This window comes from Priapulus caudatus, unplaced genomic scaffold (genome assembly GCF_000485595.1).
Source record: "Priapulus caudatus unplaced genomic scaffold, Priapulus_caudatus-5.0.1 Scaffold24, whole genome shotgun sequence".
Classification (NCBI taxonomy): domain Eukaryota; kingdom Metazoa; phylum Priapulida; class Priapulimorpha; order Priapulimorphida; family Priapulidae; genus Priapulus; species Priapulus caudatus.
Genome location: NW_014577085.1, coordinates 147,138 through 158,976, shown reverse-complemented (window position 1 = coordinate 158,976; position 11,839 = coordinate 147,138). Strand labels below are relative to the sequence as shown.

The 11,839-nt window shown below is 45.0% G+C and overlaps 1 protein-coding gene across 2 annotated transcripts in view; it reads left to right on the top strand.

Annotated features, from left to right (window-relative positions):
• Window positions 1-1,176: 1,176 nt before the first annotated feature.
• LOC106813696 (hemicentin-2-like) overlaps window positions 1,177-11,839 on the top strand; it is a 63,770-nt gene continuing 53,107 nt past the window's right edge. Inside the window, exon 1 of one of the 2 annotated variants that reach the window (XM_014817914.1) lies at window positions 1,177-1,585. In XM_014817914.1, coding sequence (XP_014673400.1) covers window positions 1,534-1,585 — 52 coding nt within the window. In that variant the 5' untranslated portion in view covers window positions 1,177-1,533. The remainder of the gene's footprint in view (window positions 1,586-11,839) is intronic. The other variant, XM_014817907.1, reaches the window with a different exon arrangement.

Genomic DNA, 11,839 nt, shown 5'->3' with positions numbered 1-11,839 from the left:
CGCACACCGCGACGCACGCCGCACGCTACGCACGCACCACACCACACACACACACACACAGCACACACACACACCACACACACCACACACACAAACACACACCACAAACAACGACACGCGCGTGCGCACACAGTCACACACAACACACCAGCGGCACGCCACGCACGGCACACAAACAAACAAAGAAACACACACACACACACACACAGACACACGCGCGCCACACACACACACACACAAACACACACAAACACAACACACCACACACACACAAACACAACACACAACACAACACACACACACACACACACACACACACACGCACGCACGCACGCAGCTCGCACGCACGCACGCACGCACACACACACAAACAAAGACACAGCACGCGCGCACGCACGCACACAACGAAACTAAGAAACGCACACACAACACACACACACACACACACACACTACACACCGCACGCACGCACGCACGCACCTCGGAACGCACGCACGCACCACACACACACACACAAACACACACACGCGCACGCACGCACGCACGCACGCACGCACGCTTCGCACGCACGCACGCACGCACAGATACACAACACACACACACGCGCACGCACGCACGGCACACAAGACAAACAAAGAAACACACACACACAACACACACACACACACACACACACACACACAGCACACACAACACGAAACAAACAAAACAAAACAATACAGCGCGCGCGCACACACAGCGGACACACTACACCACGCACGCACGCACGCACGCACGCACGCACACACACACACACACACACACACACACACACACACACCCGCACACGCTTTGGCCGATTCAAGTTTTTACATTCGTATGCGACCTGGCACCACTACCCCTTATTTGAAATGGCATGACCCGATGAATCGGTACTATTTCCAATATTACCTGTGTATAAGTACGCCAGGTGCAAATGCATTTAATGCACATTAATACACCGTACGCATTATTGATACTAATAAGATTGTTAAAGTAGCATTCACAACAATTTTATTCGGTATTTCAGCTGTTTCCGTTAATTAGCTCAAATTAGCAATAAAAATGGCGCAAAGAATGACTATATTCGAGGAACTACATTTCTTGCGCAGGAGACAGGAGTGCGTTAGGTGGCGAACCAAGCGAGCGCCAAGTTGAACTAGCTAGCTACGCGAGGTGTGTAGTGTAGCATTGTTCGTTATTGGCAGCGTAGCGTTCGTGCGTTCCGTGTGCCTCGTTTTTCTCGGACTCTAAATTTAGGTGTAGCTTGTGTTCATCTACAGCTGTTCGTGATCGTCGATCAAGAGTAGTCCACGCAGCCAAAATCTACGACTAGTTTAGAACAGTTGAACGAACGACTTTTGAACAGCTGATAATCTGTCGTGTGATTTACACTTGCGAATGAGTAACATCTCTGTATACCAACGTGCGCTGCGTTAGTGAAGAAAAACGGGAGGCAGACCCTCTGCCAACGACTTCCTTCTACTCGGTATCGCTGTACACAAGACTAGAGCCATGAATAAGACATTGGTGCTTGGCACGATACTGACCACGCTTCTATCAACAGGTAAGCCAATTATTATCGCCAGCTAATTATTATAGCCTCTTGAGTTTTATGTAGTGCTTATTAATATTAATATTATATCATGCCATGGTTATGGCTGCTATATCTGACTTGTTGTATATACTTTCATAGTTAGTCTAACATAATCTAAGTTATGTTTATGAATAACACCACAGTCATGCTACTAACTAAGTATTATCTGATACAGATTCCCATATTTAAGCTTGGCTGAATAAAATTTTCAGCCAAAGATTTGTTCAATTCACCGTATGATTAAATATACTCAAGATATCATTGTGCAATCTATAACTGTGTCTTTATTGTTTTATCAGTAGTGCATAAAAAAACAAACATGTTTTCGTCCACTCGATCCTGTGTTCATGGTAGCACATAGAATCTGACTTGATTCCTACATGTCTGCAAAAGTCGGGTATCCGTTTGTCTCTAACAGCAACCTGTCTGTGCAACGCAGGGGACCGCATTTGCTTAGCAATTTCTTCTTGTTCCGGGAGATGTGTGTAACTTATTTGTTTCAAGGCTTGTTCAGATTCCGCCAGGACTGGTTCGTCTACCAGTGCTATTGTTTTGTATAGGCACCTTCACCACTGTTGTCTGTAAAGGTGATAAGGGAAGGCGAGTAAAAGTGAGAATATAATCCATGTTATAGAAAGCATGCTGTACTTAGCACAACTTTATGCACGTGCGTAGAAGAAAATAGGTAGTGAAATTCCTCCTGTGCCAGCAGGCAGGCACCTGGTATTTAAACATGTTTTTATGTATGTATGTATGTCGAGAATAGCATGTACCCCTCACGAGTCATACCTCAGTGATTACCATGAATTCGCTGGAAACGTGATCTTGCCATTTTGATTGGCGGACTTGCCGACTCTTGCTTATACTTATAGATACTTCTGCACCGAGACCCTAGTGGCGTCTCGGAGGGGGGAGGACCAATATTTGGCCAATATCACCAGGCCGATATTGGACCAATATCTGCCTATATTGACAGGACAGGACATAACCGAAATGTGCAATATTGCAACAGGGTATACTTTTTAGTGCATTATATTGGGACAGGGTGTATTTTAGGGCGGTTTGCGATAGGGTCAGGTTTTCAAGGTCCTTGAGGCACCCCTTATCCAGTTTCGAGACGAGTGCCCCCACCCCAGCCTGAAGGCGCTCGGCAGAAGCGCAAGTTTTTATCACCTTTAAGACGCCAGCGGAGGATGTCGGTTGATGTTTAGCCGGCTTTCGAACACTGTGGCTGATTGTTGGGATTTAAATTTCTCTGCGATCGTTAACCCATCATGCGGAGACGCTGTCAGCGGCCGCGCGTCTCACGGCGGGTGCATGCGCCGATCTTAACCCACCCGCATTCTCCCCATGATGCTGACATTGTTACGCAACCGACGCTTTGATGATAAATAAGTAAATATAAATAAATAAATCTGTATATATATATATATATAGTGTAAAAAGCACGATGCGCCGCGATCGTGAGTGTGCAATAAACGTGCGGTCGGCACGGTTTACAAGTACATAAATCAGGGTCGGAACACTCACAAGTATGTCCTCGAAATTTTACTTTCCTCCGCCATTTTACGATGCATCCGAATCGCAACCCGAGACGTCGGCTACCAGATGTTGGGAACTAGGAAGCGATGGCCCGCTTGTCGGGTGGCGTGGTGGCCACCCCGCGCTTCAACCATACGTATTTGATAGAATCAGGAGTAGAATGTATGCGATTGTCTATTTGTTGAGTCGGTAGATGTATCTTGCAGTCTCCCAGGGGAATCCTTAGCCAGGGTGGTTGCGTAGCCAAGTAAGTGGACCAATGTGTTTGGCGTGTCCATCTGTGGTCAGTCTCGTTAGTGGTTTATCAGTGGATTTAGTTTGGAGGGTTCTGGTTGCATCCACTGTTAGTTTATCCGTTAGAGCTCAATAGGGAGGCTGTAGACTGGCTCTTACGGTTTACAGTTAGTGCCCCCTGAGCCCTAAATGACCCACGTCACAGAATGTTTACTCTGATCTACATGTGGCTCGGGTTACGCGCGTGTATCACCACCAAATACTCGTGTTTCGAGCGCGTACAGACACGCGCTTGCTGTGACCTGCCATTTTCGTAGACACTGTGGAGGCGTAAGCCGTCTTTTAAAGGCTCACAATGCGCATCCAAACGCTAATTTCTCCAGTACTAGACTAGCAAATACTTCGTGTCATGATAGTGTAGTCAAGGTAGTGTGATTATGCATGACACGAAGTATTTGCTAGTCTAGTACTGGAGAAATTAGCGTTTGGATGCGCATTGTGAGCCTTTAACACCTGTGCTTCCGCGCAGGTTCTGTACCAGTGATAGTCAGTCACTTATAGATTTTCCTCTAGAATCTCACGCCTGGTGTTAATAAGCTCGGGTAAAGTCGGCTCATTGAAGGGATTTGATCTAAAATCGCGGCCGGGTGTTAGTTGCCAAGTCAAACGCGGCTGACCAGGCTGCCGTACGCTGATGTGTACATTTGCGTGCGTGTGCATTGTGTTTGAATCTGAATCGTGTATCTAGGGATAAGAAGCGCGTGTATATCAAAACTGCTTTGATCCGAGAGATAACGAACAATGCACTCTTTTGATCACTTATTGACTGGCAAAACACAGCTTTTTGACGCGTGCATGCTTGGTAACTCTGTACTGTGTATAACAATGCCTGTCCCCTCTCTGTTTCTTATCGCATACATGTAATATTTGGGATTACTCGTTAGTAGTACATATATTTTACGTCCCTCACCTTGTATCCACATTATTGGTTCGATTACTTGTTTGCCGTGTGATTGTAATTGAGATTCCTAATTTAAAATATTTTAGTTTTGCGTAAACATATGATGTATATTACACCTTGGGTGTTTCCCATTTTCAAACAAGTTTTATCTGCCTGAAAGGTCGCAGTTGAAAACAGGCTAGGCTATTTTATGCCTCTCTGTGCCCGCACCATCTAATTTTACACCCCGTAAATGCATATTGGGGGGCTGTAAAGTACATTTATGATGGCGTTTTACCTCACCCCCTCCCCGCCGCATTTAACCTCTCTGTGAGAGCAAGAAGATGCTTCAGTCTGGCTGGTCGTGGTGCGGTTGCCATAGCAACCTCAGTTTATACCTGTATTTGATTAAATGCGTGCAGGTGGATGCATGTTTATGTTTGTTGTCTGTCTGGGTGAGTCGCACATATTGTATCGCAGCTAGCAGACATATTTTATTACAACTCGACTGTAGTGAATACAATTATGTGCAAGTAATAGATTGTCAAGCAGCTTAAATTATAAACAGTTTATTTTGTTATTTTTTAATTGGGATCGTATGGAGAAGGTATAGTATATGGAACCTAACACTTTGGTGTTTCGTGAACAGATATTTAGCAAAACATTAGGTCCAGGGCCAGGTCCGGTTACTATATCTTGCAATATAACCTCAGCTATAAAGATGGGCGTACACGTGGTCATACTGCTCCAGATGCACCCGACAATATAACTCTTTACTGTGACTACACTGCAATTTGGTCCAATAGATCCAAACCTTGCGATTTTATGCCATATTGATTACTTCAAAACTAAATTCTTACACCCCACAAATACATTTGTGTGCCGATGATCGTATTATAAATATGGAATAAATATTTGGTAAAAAAAATGTAAAACGACTCGTGCACATTGATATATGCACGTATTTCTCCCTGTATTGCTTGTTGATATGTTGAGAATTATATGATGTGACGTGCATGTAGCTGCCTGTGTTGCTAAAATGGCGGGCCATTGTGGTCTGTAGTTTCGTGGGCTGGCCAATTTTTCTGCTTGGCCAGAGTTTGTGCCATTCACCTCGTTGCTCGTGTCCAAATCACGCCCATACAATTGTACAGTAGGTTGAACTCGTTCCTTTGCTTACAAGATTCTTACCTCAAATTATGTTATAAAATATGTTTTACCACTTGGTGTCGGTGGTTTTAGTGCCGTATGGCAATGGCGACGTGTTGTGGTTATGTTTAGTAATTTTATAGTGCACCCTGGTAGGTATTCATATATATATATATATATATATATAATATATATATATATATATATATATATATATCAGGAGCTAATAATGACAAATTTGTCATTATTAGCTCCTGATATATATGTATAATTCAAATTTTTATGTGTCCCGAAAATGCCATCTAAGATTATGACTGGTTACATATATATACATATGACAATGTATGCGCGTGTTTATATATTATATATCAATAGCTAATAAATACCAATACTATAAAAACAAAATAAATAAATACAATAGGTATTTATTAGCTCTTGATTATATGTACTATAGAAGGCGTACATTAGGTGTACCTGTAGGTGTCTACGTTAGACTTGTGAGCACTGTGTGTGCTGAAGTTGTTAGAAGTGGGAAGGCTCAGTGATTACCGAGGAGAGCTGTGCAAACTGCTGCAATGTGCCTACATCATGCACGGGCACGCTTGCCTTTTAGCCTATCCAATTATAGCCAGTGGCAACACTTCACCTGTTAGAAATAGTTTATAAGGATGGCTGAAAATAAAAAATGTCCGTGGGCTGTTTTCTCTCGTGAGTTCCTCAAATATTTAATGCTATATTCTCGAGTGGGCCGAGAAAGGATTGGTGTTGCGAAAGTCTGACAAAGAAAGAGATTAAAAATAGGTATACGTCATGCGTATTTAGACGGGTGCCGGTACATTTAGAGTCTGTAGCATACTTGTGTGTACTGGTAATATAAGTGTGTTACGAATAGCAGAGATAGCAGTCTGAAGACTACGAACTCGGACGTGCTACATATATAGGTTTACGAGATAGCTACTATTATAAAGTAGTGAGCACTTACAGGAGTCAATTTAGGCCATCTAGTGTGTTATATTTGTAACGTTTCTTTATATGCAGTAATCATTAAAACGGATTATAATTTATACCCATGTGCTCGCATTACCTAAATACGTCCTCGTTTATAAAGTTGAAAGTTTCATGTGTGTTTATACTTTATTTTAAGATGTTATTAGTTTTACTAACTGAACGCCCTACTTTTGAGCGAGGACCAGACTGCACTATTGTATATATTTATTATGCTTCAGTAGGTTAGTCATCGTTATTGTTTAGCGATTCCAGTTTCAGAAGTACATCGGTTCAGTTGAAATTCGACAACATGTACGTTGGGTATTTTTATTATGATTGATGTTGTTGTCACATCAGACACTGAATGTTATTACATCATTTACAATATGCTTCCCACGTGTTTGGTCGCTACTAGTCGTCATAGGGTTGGTTCAGTACATAACAACACAATAATTGACCATATCATGTTACTTGTGATTGTAGGTTACTCAGTGATGTAAACGCAAAAGTATGAAAAAGCGATATGAATCAGGATGTTACTTACTAATGCTTCCTTTTACACGGGAGATTTTCTATGTCGCGCCATTCCTATCGCTGTACGTCATGACTGATATGTATCTTAAGAGGTCTTGGTTGTTTGGCGTCTTAGTTACTAACTTAGGTACTGACGGGCTATAAAATGGACTGCAAATCTTAGCCGCATGCGCATCTATGTAATTCGTGGTTGTCCACCTTGATGCCTGCGCCATGTAATTATACAGACCCGTGTAGATTTGAGAGACACTTGGCAAGAACCATCCTCTAATCAAGCTGCCAACTACCATAACTATGCCGCCACGGGCGAGTATTCAGGCTCGAGGCCACATAACTAAGAAAATCAGTATTGCAGGTGAGTGAACGCCTTCGTGAGGCTAGAATGTAAGCATCACCGTCTCATACGGTGTGTGTGTGCGTGCGTGTGTCTGTGTGTGCGTGCGTGCGTGAATACGTGTGCGTGGGGGGGGGGGGGGGGAGTGGGGGGGGGGGGGGGGTGGGGGGGGGGGGGGGGGGGGGGGGGGGGCGTGGCTGAAGACTGGTCGGGGGAGGGGGGGGGGGGGTACGGCGCGGGGGCGCGCAGCACCTATACTAGACGTGACAATCCGATAGCTGAAATCTAAATACGTAAGACGTTCTGTCGCACGTAATCACTCGAAGGAGCAACGGCACATATCCTTCTTTACAGGGAGGGGCCCCGGGTGTCTTGATTATCCGGATTTAATTCGAAAGAAAGTTTAATCCATTGCGGTTCTTTCTTTTGTGTATCTGTCTAATGAGCTTCTAAATGTAGCGATTGGCAAATTGTTAAAATCTGTGTCTGTTGCATAGCGTGCGCACGCAACAACGTGATAATTATTGCGGTCTGGTTTCTCGCAAATCCTCATCTCTCTTTAAATTTTAAAAGGGGTGAGGGGTTTTTTAACGAGGAAGCGAGTTAATTACGTCTTTCCGAGAGTGCGTTTAATGATAGCACGTTAGAAATTAGAAACCGGTTCGTGGCGAGGGGAATCGCGCTCGTGACAGTTGCTGCGTGTGTATACGCGCAGCAATATAATTTTGCGGGCGATGTCATGAGCATTATAACCGCGGCCCGGTCCGCTCTGTTTTACAGGTGCGTGGATACAGAGTACGTGTAAGCTCGAGGATGTGGAATTAAAGCCGCAGCTCACCTGTAACGAGTCCCCCGCCTCCCCTGCTCACCCACGGAGTGACTCACGCGAGAAAAATTTCGCGTGGGATTGTGCGCATGCGTAGCGCTCGCCGATGTTCTGATTCGTCGTCTTTTTTAAGTCGTATTGAACGATGTCATCGGAAGTACTGCGAATAATAAGGCTCTTATGATCATGTTCGTAGCAGGGCCACCCCCGTAATCACCCGTAATGATCGTCGGCAGTACTTGTCAACGTGAATCTGTTTAGTCAGCTATTTTGTACAGATCTGTACATGCTGTGTGCGAGTATCAGTCCGTTGTTGAAGCGTCGAGTGCGTGACAGACGTTCCTCTGTGCATACAACGACTGAGTGTAACATTGTTATCACGCGTTGCTAATGCGTGTGCGTCTTGCACAGCAGAGTGCGCGTCGCAGATTTAACCGATACGTAAACATTTTGTTCGTGCATAAATATGCTTTGTTGGTTTACATGTGCGGATGCTAAATAATTCAAACGTAGTCTGTGGGATTGGAGGATAGACAGTCTAACTGTTTATTTTATTTATGTGTTAAATGCTTTATATATATATATGTGCTATCGAAAATTGTAAAGTTTGCCTTTATTTTATTATTGACTGGCTTTACCTATATGCGATGTAAAGTTCTCTTACGCTTCACGGATGCACTCAGAGACCTGAATACAATTTTTCTAACAAACTATCTCCAAACTAAATTACTAAATCTGGTAATATCGGTATAAAGTTCCCAGGATAATCTGTGATCACACTCGGCGGTGCGTGCAGATGCGTGGCATCGGGGTGTATCACACCGATAACTGAGAGATATGCGCGCATTTATATGTATTGTCATGTGGACAGGCGTCATTGTCGGGTGCTGTTTAGGGGTGGTGTAGAGCGTAGAGATCGATGTGAAACGTGGGGCGCGGCGCATGGCCTCAGATTGTGCTCTGCTGCTGAACCTTGCTGCTCGCACGTCATTAGATGAGGTACGGAATATCGCGAATCCGCTCGCGTATTCAACGAGAAAGAACGAAAGGAAAATCATTCGGGGCTCGGAGAGGTGTAGTGCGTTTGCTGTCGCGTTGCCATGGTAACCGTTCGTGCTGGTTTCCACGTCGGAGCAGGGGAGACAATGGGTGCGCGAATCGGTGTGCAGATGGTGGTGGGAAGCATATTACCAAGACATTACCTTACTCATGATGTGCAGATTGTATTAGTTTGCCGGTCACCTCACCTGTAGTACTCACCTGCTCCCAGACCTTCCCAAGTTTTTTTTTTAATTCTTGCATTTTGCGATTACATCGACAGTACGCCCTCGCGTTTTGAATAGAGTGATTTTAATAACCGTTGGCATTCTCTCACAATATTGAAAGAGTAGGTTGTCATCTGCGCGCATGCGTAATTCCGCAGGTTGCGCGTGACGATCGAGCGGTTTGTTAGCGCTAAATAAGCGCACGGTACACCGCTCGCAGGTAGTAAGCATACGGGGTAAACAGGCGACGCGCACGCAGGTACGCCGGTGACATCGGCGAGCGTTGATTACGGAGCTGCCTCATTACCTGCACGTAGTTGCGAATCCCCTTTGCCGTCTGTTCGATGTTCGCTGTCGCGTGACTCAGCGATGACTCCCCGGATTGACTAACCGTATTTTATGAAACCTGCCATCATTGCATCATGCTGTTACATGGCTATGACGACCAATAAACAGAGCACTGTGTGTGTTGCACACTGTTTGTGTTGCTACGTACACCTCCCCGTGCTATATGTTTGCTCCGTGTCGGACATGCACTCGGTGTGTCGCAGCGTTGTTCTTGTGCTGCTTAGCATGTGTACTGCACCACACCTACGTTTCGTTTGTGCTGTGCCGTTGCACACCAATGTCGCAGTGCGCATTGAATACTCAGGTGTGTAGCTGGAGATAAGGGCCTGTGTGCTGCAGCAGGCATGCGGGCTGATAACATCTTTTCGCCGTCTCCTCTTCAAGTTTGTGCGCTTCTGCTAGAGCCCGAGGAAATCTGAATCGAAGAAATGCATGTGCATGCGGAGAAGCGATGTCGCTTAATTTTTTGAATTGTTGTGTGTTAGATTGGAGGGCACAATGCACGCGCTTTGTTATGTATTCAGCGCTTGAAGATCATTAACCGAAAGGCACGGAGTGTGAATAAATAATTGGATGCTCATTCTAAACACGCATAAAGCCGAAGAATTCAGATTCACCTCCGCATTAAATGAGGGATCCTTTATCAATTTGCGAAAAAATCGTGATGTTTAAACGTTGGTGCAACAATTCAGTACCGATAATAAAGAATGGAGACGGTTCATCACCCCGGTTGCCAGTTCACTCGTTCAACAAATAGCTCTCTCCCTTCGCAAGCTATCTGCGGACAATGAAATGAGTCATTAGGCATGCTACGCCGATTTTTTACCGACTTGTGGATAAAAAATGTATGTTGTGTAGCGTAATTAAACTAATGAACAGAGTAATGAAGGCATTCGCTTCTTAGTTAGTGACTAGCGCTGTTGCGTATAGGACTGAAGGGCCGTGTTACTAGCCTAGCTTTGGACATTTGGTTGCAAATTAGTCTGAGAACTACGTGGGTACCACAGGTGCAAATTACTTAGTTAATATCATAATGAGCGTACATGCAGAGCTTTTGAGGAGGTTCGGATTAGGCGCATACCTAATCCGTAGTTGCTTACTGAAGTCTGTGTTAAACATATCCCTAAAATGTGGGCCACATTAGGAGCTGAACTGAATTCTCTGGCAGTGAAAGAAGTTGGCAGTAGGAGTTTTAGTGTAAACCGCATTCCATTTGCGAGGCAGTGAGAACAGTGGCCGTAATCAAACTGTTCAATCTCGGCAGTTATTTACACGTGTTATAACCCATTCGCCGCACCTGCATTTGACACCGTCGTCCCTGCAATTGTAGCGAAAGTGGGCAAATGGCCTGTGCTATTAATATAACTGGGCAGTGGTCAAGCAAACCTGCGGCCATAAAGTTACCGGCCGGCGTGCGCATTTGTGTACGGTGTAATCCGCCCGCTGGACCGTGGATGTCCACTAATGACTGTCCATTTACATGGCTCCCCGTGGGGACAGTTACCTTAGCTTTTATCTCTTGTCGCGTCCCTCCCACCACCTTTCTTGGAACATTTCGCGTTCTGTACGCTGACTGCTTTTGCATATCGTCTGACCAGATTAACGTGGCCAGAGGTTCTAGTCGTGCATTTTTGATGATCAGAGATAGCCAGATTAGCAAAAGAAAGGATCGCTGGTGACTTGGACTGGTTACTTCTACCTGGCGTGAGTTAAGCCCTCGAGTTTTCTGATCTCGGCTGCGGGCCATCTGCCGTGCACGCATTGTGCCGTTCTTGTTGACTTACTCGGTGGAAGTTTTCGACTGCGCAGAAACTTAGCCGATGGGATGCACAGCGTCTGAAAGGACATGCGCTCCCGTCGATAGCATAACTCCGCCGAGAGCAGCGTTTACACGTGAATAAGGGAATGAGATTTAAAAGTAGAAGCTACCGCACACGCACACGCACGCATTCAATCACGCGTTCGCGCAGCTGTCGTTTTTGCTGGTTCCAGTTCGGCTTGTGGTCGCGCTGAATATTCGCTATAACGACCGAGTGCTCTGTGTGCAACGCAGTAGTATATGTAT